Source organism: Micropterus salmoides, unplaced genomic scaffold (genome assembly GCF_014851395.1).
Source record: "Micropterus salmoides isolate LMB-PRFRI ecotype aquatic unplaced genomic scaffold, ASM1485139v1 Ms_hic_scaffold_21, whole genome shotgun sequence".
NCBI classification, from domain to species: Eukaryota; Metazoa; Chordata; class Actinopteri; order Centrarchiformes; family Centrarchidae; genus Micropterus; species Micropterus salmoides.
Genome location: NW_024041262.1, coordinates 12,307,893 through 12,323,970, shown reverse-complemented (window position 1 = coordinate 12,323,970; position 16,078 = coordinate 12,307,893). Strand labels below are relative to the sequence as shown.

The window sequence follows — 16,078 nt, the reverse complement described above, 5'->3', positions numbered from 1 at the left end:
TCCAGAACCAGGGAAGAAGAAAAGGGAAGAAATGGCAGGGCCATGATGCTGCTGCCTCTGTGCTTGACTTGAGTTCCTGCGGGCACACGAACCTGGAGGGCAGGAGCACTGCTGACACAGCCTTCAGCCAGAAGGGAACTTTTCAGACAGGCAGCGCAAAGCAAAGTTTTACTTCCTGTTTCCAAGACAAAAAATTTAACCCTTGAAGGCAGCTCAGTGAAAAAGACTTGCTATTGCCATGTCATTAAACACTGACATAAATAATCAGCAGGTTATATGGGCTTCCTCCAGAGGTGCAATTTGCCAGCACAGGTTTGTGTGTGACACTGCCAGGGGACCATGTGTGGTCTTATCTGGGGCCCAACAAATTAGGTTACTGAACATATGCTACAGATTTCCATGGCAACAAGAGTGGGGGAATCTGCAATCATGTCAGCTGCAGTGCCAATAGGCTAGTTTTTTCTTGCCACATCAATGCTCTGTTTTCCAAAGAAAGCCACACTGTGAGACAAAGCCTGCGTGCCAAATCTATTCTGGGGGCTTTGTGACTGTCCTGATGCGTCCCTGTCTTCATCAGACAGGCAATGGCAAGGGAGGTCCTGAAATAATTCAGACATAAACAGGGCCAGTGACCATGCTGGTCAAATCTAAGTGGAACCGTTTTAATCCAATTAAACGGAAGAGAGCCAGTGGAATGGGGCTGCAATAAACACCATCATCCATCATGCTGGGACAGCAGAGACACTGGGATTGACTCTGCAGAGAGCAGACACTCACTTTAAAGGGTTCAGGGCTCCAAAGGCCATGAGCAATGCAACACACCAGCACTATAGGGCTGAGATGAAATAAAGCGCAGTCAAAAAACAATAATAGCACTGGCATAAAACTGCATTGTGCTGCAATTAAAATGAAGAAAAGAGTGAGATTCCAAAATTATCAAACATTGCAGCTCACACTACTACACTGTCACTGTCGCACGTCTTTGTCTGCTGAGTGTGTTGTTGTCTTGAGTGAACCTTCACAGCTGAGGTACTGATTCAGTGCGCACAAACACTTCCCAAAGTCAATGGGTCGCTGCTGGGTGGAAACTAATTGAAAGCACGAAAGGGACAAGACTGTTCATGCAGTCTCCAAGCTAAGAAAAACAAGGGAAGGAAAATGGTTTACAGCACAATATATTAGAGAACAAACTGTATGAGAACGGCTGAAGTTAAGCTGGGCTCATAGTGGCCTGTTGTTTTTATATTTCATGCTCTGTCACAGCTCAGCAAAGCTTGCCTAACGTTGTTAGGCTCACTCAACAGTGTGTATATGTGTGTGAGTGTGCGTGAGAGAGAGAGAGTTGGGGTAGATAAGAGGGCATGTTCCAATGCAAGTGCTACAGCACAGTGTTTCTAAAACATCTATTGTATGTGTCCCTCTCTGCCTCCCAGCAGTAGACTGAATGGTGTATTTACTGTTCTGTGTATCTGCATTTCTGCATGTGTTTATGTGCTCAGCTGACTGAGGGTGTAGTCTGACTGGTGATGGAGGCAGAGGCTTGCTCCTACAGGGATGCACAAACGCAATGGAAGAGTCTGTTGAATAAAAAAACAAGTTGACTATATGATGCAAAGCTACACTGACAGTATGACCTATACTTGAGTTTCATTCATGCATGGAGCTATGGTTGATGGAACCACATTTACGCATCGTCTAGAACCAGCTCTGTCTATATTTTCAAACTCTTAGAAGAGTAAGCAACGGAAGCCATGACAGTCTTAGCTGTTAAATGTAGAGCAACTGCAAGGAAAGCATTGACAGCGGCGTACAGCAATCAAGAAAGATGAAAGCCCAACTGGAGACCGATGCTGAATAAATAATGACATCCATTGTGAGGAAATGTGATCGGGTTCTCTGAAAATCAATAACTAACAACCGGACCATGATGCCCCGAGTGACTCAGCAACAACTTCAATACACTACAGGCGGTCGATATCAACTGCCTGTTCTCGTTCCGGGAGACATGACCCAAAAAAGCTGAAGGAAAACTGGAAACAGTTCTAAACAAAGTTTCTGTGAGGGCGGTTGAGAACATCATCTTTTGGAAGAAAGTCAGTCAAAACTGCTGGATGAGCTGCATATTGAAACTGAGCTTCTAACACACTGCTGATGATTGGCCTTTCTTTCACTATGTTGACAGTGATTCTGAAAGCAATAATTGAACAACAGATTATAGCAGCAGCCTTTCTTGTAGATACAGTAACTGAATATATCTTTTTCAAGCAGTCAATACTGACAAAACTAGTCTATATGAAAAGCATGTTTCTTCCACAAATAGTTTGCTCAGCTAGATGCAAACCTCGCCCAATTACACAGCAGCTGCTGTCTGAAGTGTGTTCTTGAGAGACCCTGAAAACTTCAGACGATTTCAGACAATCAAACTATGGAGCATCTATCATATTTAAGTTTTTCTGTGGGTGGACAACAGATGTGAGTGTTGCCTGGGTGTAAAAATACCACAGCGAAGCAACACTTACCAAGACGCACTCTAAGAAAAGGTCTCCACTCTGTTTTTAAGTTTTCAAAATGAACAAATCTGAATCTAAAGGCTTGTCTTTAAGCCTGATAAAAAGCATGACAGCAAAACTCATCTTCTAATTACCCTTGGGCTGGTTTTCATTGGGTTCAAAGGAGGTTAGGTCAATCTATCTACCCAGGCAATCCACTCAGCACTGCATAAACTGTCACACATACTGTACAGCTGTGGCAGGAGGAACCAATGGCGTGGGATTTTGGTTTACAAATCCGGCTTAGCCAGATTTTGGGCGCATCAAAGAAAAGCATCAAAATGCAGGCTTTGATTAGATAAGCTTTGATGAAACAGGGGATTTGATTCATTGCTGTGAGGTTATTGAATCCTCAATAAGTATTTCTTCCTGTGAAAGAGAAAGTAGCAAGTTTCTCCAATGAACAACGCTGATGAACAGTGGCAGTTTACAAAGACAACAGAGCCTTGAAATGATGCCACTTTGTACGCTTACACCCAGCAGCTTTAAATGCCAGTACAGTTCCCATGAAATACAACCCCGCGTCTCATTCCTCCAGCGACTTCCCCGACAACTGGCAAGCCACGCCAGCCCCACCCTCTGTGCCCCAAGTGCACTCAACTGAGAAATGTGTTGGCACCAGACTGGGTAGACAGTGTTGGCTCTTACCTGCGCTCTCTGTGAGGCAGCGGCTGTTGCTGCTGACGCGTGATGAAGGTGGTGCCCCACACTGGGCTGCTGTGGCTGTTCCTGAGCCAGCCCACCGGGGGTGACGACGGGTATGGGGTGCTGCGGAAGCCATGGTCTGACTCGGTCTCTGCAGTGAGAGACGAGGCTGAGCTCCCCATCACCACAGCGATAGGAAATGAGTCTCTGAATGTGCTCTGAAAGGAGGATCTGTTTGTTTTGTTTCTCCCAAGAGCACAAACGTTGACAAGGGACCTTACTGTTGTATTCAGCGAGACATACTGAGATCCACTGATTGGGAAGAGACTAAAGAGGTTGTTTAGACCACAACAACAACCCTTACCATGTGTTTGTATATGCTGTAAACTTCGTGCTGACAACTTCCTGCTTCAAACAGGAAGAATTTCCTCCCGCCAAAGAACTGGGAGACTAGAGTGGAGAAAAAAAAGGGGAGGAAGTTCTAAATTCAAATAGTAATTTGATTAGTGGAGTGCCAATTCCGATCCAAGAGTTGGTCTCAAAGAGGAGAAAATACAATTATCTCACAGCAAAGGCCCATAATTCTCCCTCTTGTAGACTTCAAGCTTGTAACACTCTGCACCATGTCTTCCATAGTGCCACTCATAAATCCTCCCGCGTTCCTTCTGACACATCTCCCCAGTCTGTGCAGTCTCATGCCTGGTTCCTCTTTCCTTTGCACATGCTCAGAAAATCATTCGACCAGCAAAAGCAGGAAAAGGTGTGTCCAGAAGTAAACGCATTCACTGTCTTTCAGCATCTCAGCAGCCAAATGGGACACCCCGAGAAAATAAGTGGGGGGGGGTACACATCCAGGACACCGCAATAACATCATTGTCCAGAAAGACATCTGATAGTGATCAAAAATGGCGTGTATCTAGCAGGAATAAAAAGACATACAAAATATATCCACAGAGTTATTTACAATGCGGGCATTGGAGGAAATCAATGCATTGCATTTCCTGGGTGTTGGCAAAACTACTACTATGCTAATGTCCAAGTCTCATCTTTCAGACATCCAGTCTGACTAACAGCTGCTGTGGAAGTTTAGCAGTAAAACACAAGATGTTGGAAAGCCCTGGGGGGGGGGGGGCTTTATCACAGATTAGACCACTTCTGGTATTTGCAGGATTTTGGATCATCACGTGAAAACAGAACCACTAACATGCACATCAGCGTTTTAACGTGAAGAACCTCCCTGATACAGAGAGGGCAGAGTTTTTAACCTTCAAACTTCAACAGTTGCCACGGCATGAACCTGTTTACAGCTCAGCTACAAGTTCCGTGTAATAGCCACGACATTCCCGAGAGGAATGTTCGTTTCAGGCTGCGGTGCTCTGCCAAGGCGAGGAAGGGAGATGATCCTAGTTTCCGCTGTCTGAGAGAGGCAGCTTAATTTCTGTCTGATCCCGGCGCCGAGGCCGGTCAGCCTAGTTCATCAACGTGCGCTGGGATTTGCTTTGACTTGCCGGCCTGTCATAGCACGTCTCTACTGGCGAAGCAGCTGATGGAAACAAGTATCATTCCAGGGAAGTGATCAAGGAGGAGAAACCACATTTGCATGCATTGGTAGCTTGTAAAACCCTGAGGGAAAAGTATAAGGATGTCGATATCCCGTTGTTTGTTTTAGCTTTAATTACCATTTCAGTATTGGTTGATTATTGTGGGACCAACGCAGATATCACATCTAGTTTCCAGATTCCGTGAATGTTGCATGATAATTAATCGCTGATAACGCCAGGCGAATATGGACTTTCAATTTAGCCGATTAACAGCACTGCAAAGCGTTACTTGTATAAATAAGGTGCTGTGTGTCCGTTTCCACATAGCGGCACAGAGGCCAGGAGGAGTACCGTGCAGGAGGCGACATGCAGACTTAGGTAGGAGACGTTCAAATTGCCGAGGAGGTCTCATCCAGGAAATCGCGAATTTGACCATCTTCCGCCCGGTCCATTCCAGCCTGCGTTCATCTCATATTTCCAGCGTTTGGGCAGTAGATGCTGAGCCTTGTTGTCTTATGAGACATCCTCGCTCCAGTCCCGCTGTCGCCTGCTCCATCCCAGATGCCCGTATTTTAATGGTTCCACTTGCGGCATGTTAGGGTCCCATTACGTGTTCTTATTCTCCCGTTATAGATTTTTTTCCACGGGCTTTAATTCTCCCTCGCTGATAGCATGAGTGCAGTGGACGAAGATGAAATCTCCTCCTATAACAGCGGATTACTGGAGTGTCAGCAGAGCGCAGGCGCACTGGCCTGGCAAGCAGAGGAAACACTGGAAGGCTGCGTTCAAGAGATTTAAATAAAACTCAATAGAGCCAGAGATCTCGCTCGTTTATGTGAATAGAATACCAGAGTAAGGACTAGTAATGGATGTCAGTCCCAGCCCGGGTAGGATGAGGCATGATCATTCTGGGAAAACACTTGGCAATAATAAAAAAAACAGCTTACACATCACATGTCACATTTACAAAACTGTCTAATAGCCTCTATGTTTCTCAAGTGGTTCATTGAGAAGGAGGCCACCTCAGCCTTAATGGTCAATGCCAGAGGAGGAAGTGAAGGGTTAAGTAGAAGACGATGATGACTGCAACACTCATCATTGCTCAACTGTCCCTGCACATTACTGAGATAAGCCTTCAAACTTTCCCTCCCCACTCTCTTCCACTTCATATCACTTTGCTGACCTCTTTTCTGATTCATCTCACCCTATCTCTCTAAATGCACAGTGTTCACCAGCAAAGCAGTGCATAAAACACATGCAATGAAAATACTCATACCATTTGAGCCTTTGCATTCTTTGTTAAATTGAAAGCAGTGGGTTTATTAGCCATGGAGGCAGTGATTTGTCTCGAACTCTACTTAATAACCAGGTTCACAGTGGCTGCAAGGGTGTGTTCTTTGTGCACAGCTCTGAGCATGACTATTGTAACTGTTTGTTTGTTAAATGTGTTGAAACTGAAACCGGTTTGTCTGGTAAAGTTGACTTCCACTTGAATTCCAGAGAACAATGTACAGTCCAGCCCCAGTATCTAAGTGCATAGCTGGATCTGTCATGAATGCGTCACACCGAAAGCTATAGGCACAAACAGCTTACTTGTGTTATAAAACTCTTTTCAATGACCGTAAGCATGTGCAGATGGTGCAGTCACATTTGAGTATTTTCAATTTAGCCTAAACATGTAACAGCACACTCAGGACATAAATAGAGAAACTAACTGTACAGATTGTAGCCATGGGACAGCAAAAACCACACTGATGTGTAACCAAAAAATAATAATAATACACAGGCGAATGCACATAAACCAGACTAGAAGTCACTGCAACCCTTTGTTAATGGTGCACCTGTCCAGGGGCCACCTGTCCCTCTGCAAGTAAGCACCCAGAGATTCAGCAGCTGACACAGTCAGCGCCAGGGAGAGAGATTGGATTTCATTTCTATTCTCCAGGGACATCGAAGGGGAAGAAGGGAAAGGGAGGATGTGAGCTGATTTCACGGTACATTGTAAGCTGTCATTTCTACACCACCCAAAATGTCCTGACTGTCAAAACCCCTTTTTTCTCCCCAGTGGACATGCTCAAAGCAGAACACAAATGATCAGACCACACTACAAGCTCACTCTCAACCAAATAATGTAAACACATTGGTCTAGATGCTATTCTGATGTTTACTTCTACAGCTCAGGCCGCAGGTCACATATCATCCACCCTGCTGAAGTGTCCATGAGCAAGTCAACGTCAATGTAGTATCTCTAGATACAAGTTTATCTGTCTGACCCTGCCCTTTGACTTGCCCATCACCCCTCAACAGACCAGTAACGTTAGCCTATACAGCCTGAGTTACTGTATTATCCTGTCTGTGCAGCGAGGCGGCGGGAATAAAATGAACCCCAACAGTCGTTATGTGAAACCGCGGTTAAATACGAGGCACTGTCACATAATCAATCTATTTGAGTACAGAGTGTAAGCCTGTGAGCCCTACCACTAACACTAACATTAGCCATACAGTGCTGACATATGAAAACTCCGAGACAGCGCGAGCCGAGGACGCCGGGGACCTTGTAAACAAAGACACTCTTATTCAGTCATTTGGTCGACGTTACCGACGATGCCCGAGAGCTGTGTACTTCGTGAAGTCCACTTGCAAATCGGTTATTCTTACCTCAAGTCGGTTGAAGGGGAATTATGGCTGTTTTTCAGTCGTCTGTGCGTTAACTTTTCACAGTCATCGAAACGATAAGTTCTTCCCCGGGTTGTACTTCAGCCTCCGTAACCTTTCCAGGCTTTAGCTTCACGCACACCGCTGCCGCTGCATGTTTGAGACATTTGTGACAAACACTTACATGTACATCTTATTTTGACTCCGTCAGGTATTAACGAGACTGATGCGACCGCGTAGGTTTACCTCAAACAGCCCATGAAGGAAGGGGAATCTCCAAGGAGCAAATAGAGAGTGTACGTACGCCAAATGCGTGGCGGCGCGTGGTCTCCTGCTTGTGAGCGCACGTAAACGTACGTAAAATCCATTCAAGAATGCGAGGGTATGAAACTCAATTTCCCATGTTCAACACGGACGTTTTCAACGAGGATATCCGGGTACATATGTCGTCACCTTTGAACAACATAAATAGCCAAATGTATATATAACCTATGTATATTATGCCTTACTCAAATATATTTACATTTCAGTGTGTGATTTTGTCTTTTCTTTCCGTGTGTTTGAATATACTGTACAAATACCCTTATTATGGCTAAATTTGAGTTTAAAAAAAAATCTCAGTAGGTTCCCACTTCTACCTACAGGTCAGTGTCAGATAGTGGCATTCTAGTGTCATCTAGTGGCACTAAATTTTAACCGTCTGATTTGAACCATTATCAGTAAGTCTAAATGATATAAAACAAACAATTTCACATAACTTAATTAAATATGTTTCTAAAATTATAGTTTTATTTCTTTTAAGAGGTAAGCTATCACTTTGTTCACATGGGTCATATGCAAAGACAAAATAAGAGCACTGACGCTCAACAAAAAGTTCCATTTGGTCTAAACAAGTAAGTCCCTCTGATTCCTCTTGTTATATTATTCTTTTTTTATTTATTCTTGAATGACTGGTTATTGTCTTGACATCATGATAATGGAAATCAAAAGTTAGAATATGTAAAAAAGCCTCTAATATTCTAAGGTACTTAGGGGTTAGGGGTAGGGGTTAACCAAACAGTGAGTTACTGTGCTTAATACAATGGTAGAGGTACTGGAGGGTGATGGGGCAGTGGATAAGACACATACCTTTGGTGTGAGAGACCAGGGTTCAATTCCCCACTGTGACCTGTCCACCCTGAGCAAGGCAACCCCTAGCTGCTCCAGAGGGGTGTGACTTCTGACATGTATAGCAATTGTAAGTTGCTTTGGATAAAAGCATCAGCTAAATGTACTTTATGTATCCTTTAACATCACCATATGGATTATATTTTTTATATTTAGGTTTAAGTATTGCTATAAAGTAAGGGATGTTTATTATATCTAGTCAACCTAAATAATTTCGCCATTTGGACCTAACTTTCCAGCAATCTATAAACCAAGAATAAGCTTCATTCTAATTCAGTCATAAAATATTTTGATTGAGACTGAGCTTTCCTTAACTAGTCTATATTTTGAGGTCATATTTGCATATTTTGTTTACCAACTTGAACTGTCTGCGATTCCTTTAAAACTGTGAGTTAAATTTAAAATTTCATTAGGATAAAGAGTATGTGAAACATTCAGCTTGTCTGGATTATCTCTGTTAATACTGGTGTCACCCGGATTGTTTGAACCGGGGAAGTTCAAAGGATTAGGTCTATATCAACAGGGTCGGTGTAGCCTACTTCAATAATGAGATAGCAGGGCGAAGTCTAAAAGCCCATTAATGTCTTATTAGCTACGATAATTGTCATGTGTGCAATCAATCGCAAGAATTCACGTGGACTGTTTGAACTGTTGTAGAAAATAAAATCCAGAAAGATCACAATGATTGAATTTAACACTTTGGTCGGCTTCTTTGGGTTTGTGTTGGGTGAGTGATTCCACGCGAATTAGGCTACAACAATAACCTTAATGGATGTTCACAAATAAATAATAAGTAGCATAGAGCTCAGTGATAGGCTACCCTTGTAAATCTTTGGGGTAAAATAACAGCCTGCCATCAGTTGAGAGATACACACTATAAATCTCTTGGATTACAGTGATTTATATTCAGGCTTGAGTGAGGCGGGGCAAAGCATCCTTTGATAGAAGCAGGCAGAAGAGTTGAGAATGAGTCTGGGCGGAGAAAGTTGCCGCTAGACGTTGTTTCTCACATGTCGTGTAAATGCTAGTGTTCACAATGTCTACAGGACAAGTTAGAAAATGTTAGTACCGGAGTAACAAACCTAGTTGCCTAATCTTTTAAGCGGAGCGAAAACAAGTTAAGTAGTTGACAGCAGCTAACCGCAACACGGCCCAGAAAGGGAAGGAAAGCAAGGAAAGCAAGGTATGCGATTGAATGCATCTTTGAACACTTCTTTTTCTGTCTCCATTAGCTTATACACTTGTGCACTTGTCCTTCGCTAGAGCGACATAAGATTTCAGCAGCGTCTCTTCTCTTTTGTGCTTATTTCGACTAACTTTTCAGAAACGACTGAAAGTTGCTCGCTAGCTCACTTCACTCAACACTTGCGGGGTAACTTATATTGTTTTCTGTGGCCACTGTCGGTGCGTACACACTGTTGTCATGACACTACTAGGGAAACTCACCGCGAGGCACGTTGGGAGACAAAAGACACCAGCTTCAGTGTTCAGCTTGCTTTAGAACTTTCCCTCTCAACAAAAACGCCCCTAAAAGTTCAACGAAAGTCTAAAACTTTACCACAAGGAGCGTTATGTTATTCTCTTTTACTCGTCTGCATGGAAAAAGAACGACAGGCAGCTGTGGGATCCTGTGTCAATGGAAAGAAGAGCACTTTGGGAGGTAAGGGGGGCCAGGAGGATATGTGAAAACTGTCGGGCTAAGGTGTGTCCTGTGTTTATATGAGACAAATTGTGACCCTGCTAGTCAGGAAAGGGATGCTTTTAGTCGGCGCTTTGCTGTTTTATGGCCAACGCACATGTGGAAATGACATGGCTTCCACAGTAGAGAGTGTTCAACACAATTGTCTTAGGGGAAAAGGAAAAAGATGTGTGTGTGTGTGGGGGGGGAGGGGGGGTCATTGTAATTTTATAGGGCATGTGTGTGTAGATAGTAGGAAGGGTCAGGGTCACATAATATGGTCATCAACTCATGTGATGACATGAGGAGATGCAATGGTAGAGTGGGAGGGGGGTCATTACTTCAGATGTTACTAGTATACACACATCCAGACAGAGCAAATCCGGCAGCTATTGGTGTGAGTGTGGCTAATGGCAAGCAGGATAAGCTCTCCTCTGTGATGAATCATGATTATACTTGTTTACTATCTTGTGCAAGGGAAGGTTTTACAACTCCAGATGCTAAAAGATGACAATCTCATGGACCAGTGCCGTACTTGTCGTTGAGTGCAATGCCGGTAAAATATCAGGCAACATCAGCATCCACTCCTATTGCTCAATACATAAAACACCGGGCGGCAAAAACACTAGGAAGTCACGAAGCTTCCTATATATAATTATTACAATCTGTTCCATACATTTTATAAACCTAATTGTCTCAAACTTTTCTAACAACTAATATCTACAATTAACCATGGAAGCATAATCCACTATTCAGTTAATCGACTAATCATTTCAGCTTTGAAAGGTTGTAGGTTGATTGTGTAGCTTTTAGAAGTGGGAACCATTGAGTGACACATTTAATATTATTACCATGTGTTGTCCATGATTAAGATCATAATGTCATAATACAGTAAATTATATGGTATGTTATACTATATATGACATAAGTCAAACATCAATATACTATGTAACTGAAGATCCCTTTTGACACTGTGGGAAATGTATTTTGTCAAATTATTAACAACATGCACTGTTCCGTTTCACACAAGTGTTGTAAACCAGGTATATAAAAATGTATTTTATACAGTATATGTACTAATCTAAAGTGACAAAAGGCTGAAATGCTAGAGCAGGACAGTTACATTTAAAATTGAAGTAATTATATATTTGTGATTCAATCGAAGCAAAAGAAAACTTACCCTATCTACCCTTAGACCCTATCTAAATGAAATCCACTGAACATATAGTTCTGTACAACAATACTGTATGTATACTGGTTTTATACTGATTTCCTTTAGATATTTAGATGATATTACAGTCACAAAATAGCTTCCAGTCATGTTTATTATGCACTTAAAGATGATATATGGCAACATATTGCTGCATTGATTATTTGTCCTGCCAAATGTCAGCCTTCCATCTCTCCTTGTGTGTTGGGGCATGCAGCCGCATCTCCCCAGCTTGGCTTGGACCCGCAGGGCCTGGGAGACTGACAAAGACACATAAACTTACAGTAGACACACACAGAGTTCATACACTCATGCACATGGGGCAACATGAACAAGCCTACATCAAAGATACATCTGTTTCTTATGCATGTTTGATGGGACAGGAAGGCAGTGGCTGGCCTCTGCTCCAAGTTACAGCACAGATTAGTATGCATGACTAGATGGAAGCAAAGCCGTGAATGTGAGGGACTTTGGTGAGGGAAAGAAGGTAGATACAGTACAGATATGTGAAAAAACAAATGAAACATGTTTATAATTTGCTTTTTGTCTATTTTTCTTAATTCTGTTATAAATGACAGATGACCCTTTGGTTTAAGAGAAGCACAAAACCAGGTGTTCATAGAAGCAAAGCTTTGTTTATTTGGCACTAATCATATGATGACCAAAATGGTAAGCGGATGGAAATCTGGATCGAACCGCAGCACTTCATGAAGCTGAGACCCTAGTGAGATAACAACTTTTTCCTCTGTTGTCTTTTGTCCCTGCTGTTTGATGTATTATTGGCCCTTTTAGCTGTCAGCAGCCTTGTCTGGTTGTCAGTCTGTTGCCCAAACGTTGCCATTCTGGAACACAGTTACAAAAACTTATTTTTTTTCTTTATTTTTTATCTTAAGAAATTAAACTTATAATGATATGAAATAGAGAACACCAAGCGATCTTCACATTTCAGAAAGTGTAAGTAGCAAAGTAATCAAACTGCCAGCAGTTTCAGTCATGTTTGTGATTTAATTATAGTGAAAACCAGAATTGACCTTGCAGCACAATGCGGCACTCACTGTCAACAGCCGCTGTCCTTGCTTTGCCAGAATTTTCCTTTCAAATCAGTGAAAGCCGGGATTGGCTGCTTATCAATTTTGACTGTAGCAGACCTTGGCACAAGGAGATAATGCACATCCCAAATTTAACTAAAGTTCACCTTTCAAAAACACTCAGCACTTTGGATCAAGGAAGCGTCCCGTCGGCTCAGCTCGACAGTATGTTTCCGTTCTCGCCAGATGTTCTGCTTAATTAACATGCTGGCTTGGGGGCGAGAGAGGCTTCACCACCCAAAAACCCATACACAGTTTATCCAGGTGCCGCAGCTCTGCATAATTACCTCACATTAACATGAATAATATTAATTAGATTCATGGCATGTTTTCTTGAGCGGGAAATAGGTCAGTGTTATTGGTGTAGAGAAAGGTTTGATGATTAAGAAAGTCTTTCGAATGTTTTTAAAGCTCCCATGCACATTCTATTGAATGGAGTTTCGCTGTGTGTGTGAAGAACATAATAGAATATATCTATGCCGTGAAGCACATTTAAAAAGTCAATCAATGGCACTGCCGTTCAAATACACCAAATGAAAAATCAGACAAAAAGTAATGCTAGTTGAATAGGATCCTCTGTCAGGATGAATTGAAAAAGATGGAGAGATCTTAATAATCCTGACCACATTTATTTGCTTCAGCGCTTCTTGAAATTTTTTAGATGGTTAAGTAGCGGTACGGGTTCCTGGTTAGTGACAGTGAATACATACAGGAAAGTCAGAGGACAGCAGAGAAACCAAGGCTAGCTCTGTTTCCATCATAAATCACACAGTATGAAGACAACTTTGAAACTCAACACCTCAAGATTGAGAGAGGCCTACAGAGGCCCTTAAAGAGACAGAGAGAGGGTGACAGATATAGAGGACAGACAAAAGACAAAGTTATTGTTGTGTGTATTGTTTCCAAAAACACCAATGAAACCTCCACTTTTAAAATGAATGATGATTTTGATGAATGATTGAACGATACACAGCTTATTCATCAGTTTTCTGTCTTTATCATACGTTTAAGTGTATGCTAACTGCTAACTGGTGCCAGGCTAACACGTGTGTGATGTTCCCAGGTAAAAGCCAGAAGTCACGCTGCAAGAGGAGGACTCAAACCTGGGAGCCACTGGAGTCCCAGGGTGCAGGAATGGAGCAACTTATAGAGTAAGAGAGATTATGTCTATTTGTCTTATTTGACACTTGGTTTTACACCATTTGTTAACATAGTGTGTTTTCTAAATTAACTTCCTGTCTTTATTTTGGGGCTTCCTGGAACTGTTGCCCACTAGAGAAGCCTTTCAGCTATATATACTAGCAGATTACTTCAGCCTGCTGGGTCTCTTGGATACTGTACAATATGACTTGCAAAAACACTGCAGGCCTTTGGGATATATATATATATATATATATATATAAGAAATGGAAAACAAGCCCAGTCGCACGATAGAACTCTTTTGGCAGCTGGTGACATCTAAACAGATGATCTGTGTTTCTCCAACCTGTCTCTCAACTGTTTTAGTTGGACAGGTTGATGAGGTGCTTGAATCTTTACAGCTCTACATGTCTGGGCATTTTGAAGGACTGTTATTTTCTGTTTTTAGCCAAACAGGACATATCATCATCCAGTATGCAAAAAGGTTGCAGTTTGATTTGATTAATGCCGTTTCTGAGAAGCACGGGTTAGAAGCAGGGAGGGCAGGGAATACAAAGAGACCCATGTATAATTACACTTAAAATTACAACATTTCGGTAGCAGTTGCATACACAAATCCACTGAGGCACACAATTATACATAAACTTGGGAGAACACAAACACAAACATGAGTCAGACAAACAAATGTGTCAGCAGAGGGATTAAAAAAGCCTGGGAATGATGCCACAGAGGAGTGATAACAAAACTGTATGAAGGCAACCCCACACTGTTGGGGGATGGGGAGCTGATAGATAGATAGATACGTTCTTATCTATCTATCTATCTATCTATCTATCTATCTATCTATCTATCTATCTATCTATCTATCTGCCTCATACTCGGCTTCTTTTATTTGTTGTTCTCCATCAAAACCAGCTTTTCTACTTTCCCCACATAGTAGCTTCCTGTGTAAATACATCCCCTCCCCTCTTTGTCAGTGCTGCTGTGGCTGCGTGGAGTGTGATAAGTTGTATCTTATTGGCTCTACTGCATGTCCTCTTCCCTTCTTCTGAACACATTCTGCAGACAACAGGAACAGGGTTGGAATTGTGTTTCTGGGGTGTGTGTGCAAATACAGTAAGTTCTGGATTTCTGTGTGTGTGTGTGTGTGTGTGTGTGTGTGTGAGTGTGACTGTACATTCAGGTATGTGTGTGAATCACAGACTCCTCACTTGTTACTTCATTATACCTATCGCTCATTGGCGCGAGTAGATGCAACATGTATAATTCATACGCATGACTGTGCCTAGGAAGGGATACGTGCCTACATGCTTTCCCTCCTACTCCTCCTACACCTCAACCTGTCAAGTGAAGCCATTCATTTACAGTATGTCAGCACTGGCCCCACTCATGTCTCACATTCACCGTGACACATCAGTGATTGGTGAATCACCCTGCTCTTCCTATGCCAACGAGACTGGCTTCCTCCTAATGCTGAGGTTACGGCACCGACCTGCACAGCGAGGGGTTCCTGAGTTGTGCAACTCCGCTGTCCTGTGACTCACTGGTGAGTCATCGCAAGAAAGAAAGGGGCTATAAATGCACCCCCATGCAAGTGTACACACACATACACTCATGCTTGTAGTTGTACACACGTTGCACATGTGCACACAAGCACACACCTGATTGGTTGTTAGACAAACTCTGTTGGAGTCACAGTATGTTGATGATCACCGTGGTGTGTGTGTGTGTGTATGTTTCATGTTTTAAATCCCGGTGGGATGAATGCACACCATGGGGACAAAAATTTAAGGTTTGAGGGTTACTTGGTTTAATGATTAAGGTTACAATTAGGTCAAGGTTAGGGGTAGGATAGGGGTAAGGTATGTAGTTGTGATGGTTAAGGGAAGGGTAAGGGGCTAGGGAATGCATTATGTCAATGAGATAACAGGAATAGAGTAACAAGTGTGTGTGTGTGTGTGTGTGTGTGTGTGTGTGTGCGTGCGTGTGCGTGTGCGTGTGTGTTTGTGTTTGTGATGTGTGTCATAAGTCTGTCCCCCCACCACACACACACACACACACACACACACACACCATTATTTATAATAATCAGCATAATTGTTATGGTGTTTGTCTTTTCCAGATAAAGAGTAAAAAGCAGAACCAGTAATTGTTTGACACTTGCATGCATAATAATGAGGGAGGGACTGATATTTGTGGTAAACTGTGTTCACATTCAGCCACTAGAGGGAGACACAACCATTAGTTTTAGAATGAAAGGTTGAGTTCTGTTGTAGTTACTGTATATTATCATTATCATCTGAACTCAATGTTGACTGTCTAAACAGTATCACATTCCATTCTTACTGTAAATCGATATCTTTTTAAGGATGTTTGTTGCTTGCCAGTGCATACATTTAACTGAA

The 16,078-nt window shown here is 42.5% G+C and overlaps 2 protein-coding genes across 5 annotated transcripts in view; one reads left to right on the top strand and one right to left on the bottom strand.

Moving 5' to 3' along the window:
* The window catches only part of capn15 (calpain 15), a 41,082-nt gene extending 33,403 nt beyond the window's left edge, over positions 1-7,679 (bottom strand). Inside the window, exons 1-2 of one of the 3 annotated variants that reach the window (XM_038736297.1) lie at positions 7,637-7,679; positions 7,394-7,540 (exon numbers count right to left, since the gene is read on the bottom strand). Coding sequence is in view for 1 of the 3 variants with exons in the window: in XM_038736295.1 (XP_038592223.1) it covers positions 3,198-3,376 (179 nt within the window). In the remaining 2 variants the exon portion in view is untranslated. Of the gene's footprint in view, positions 1-3,197; positions 3,377-7,393 lie in introns of those variants that run through there. The other 2 variants (XM_038736296.1, XM_038736295.1) reach the window with 2 other exon arrangements.
* Positions 7,680-9,531: 1,852 nt separating this feature from the next.
* The window catches only part of LOC119916317 (ankyrin repeat and fibronectin type-III domain-containing protein 1), a 138,264-nt gene continuing 131,717 nt past the window's right edge, over positions 9,532-16,078 (top strand). Inside the window, exons 1-2 of one of the 2 annotated variants that reach the window (XM_038736293.1) lie at positions 9,532-9,740; positions 13,597-13,684. In XM_038736293.1, the coding sequence (XP_038592221.1) occupies positions 13,668-13,684 (17 nt within the window). In that variant the 5' untranslated portion in view covers positions 9,532-9,740; positions 13,597-13,667. The other variant, XM_038736292.1, reaches the window with a different exon arrangement.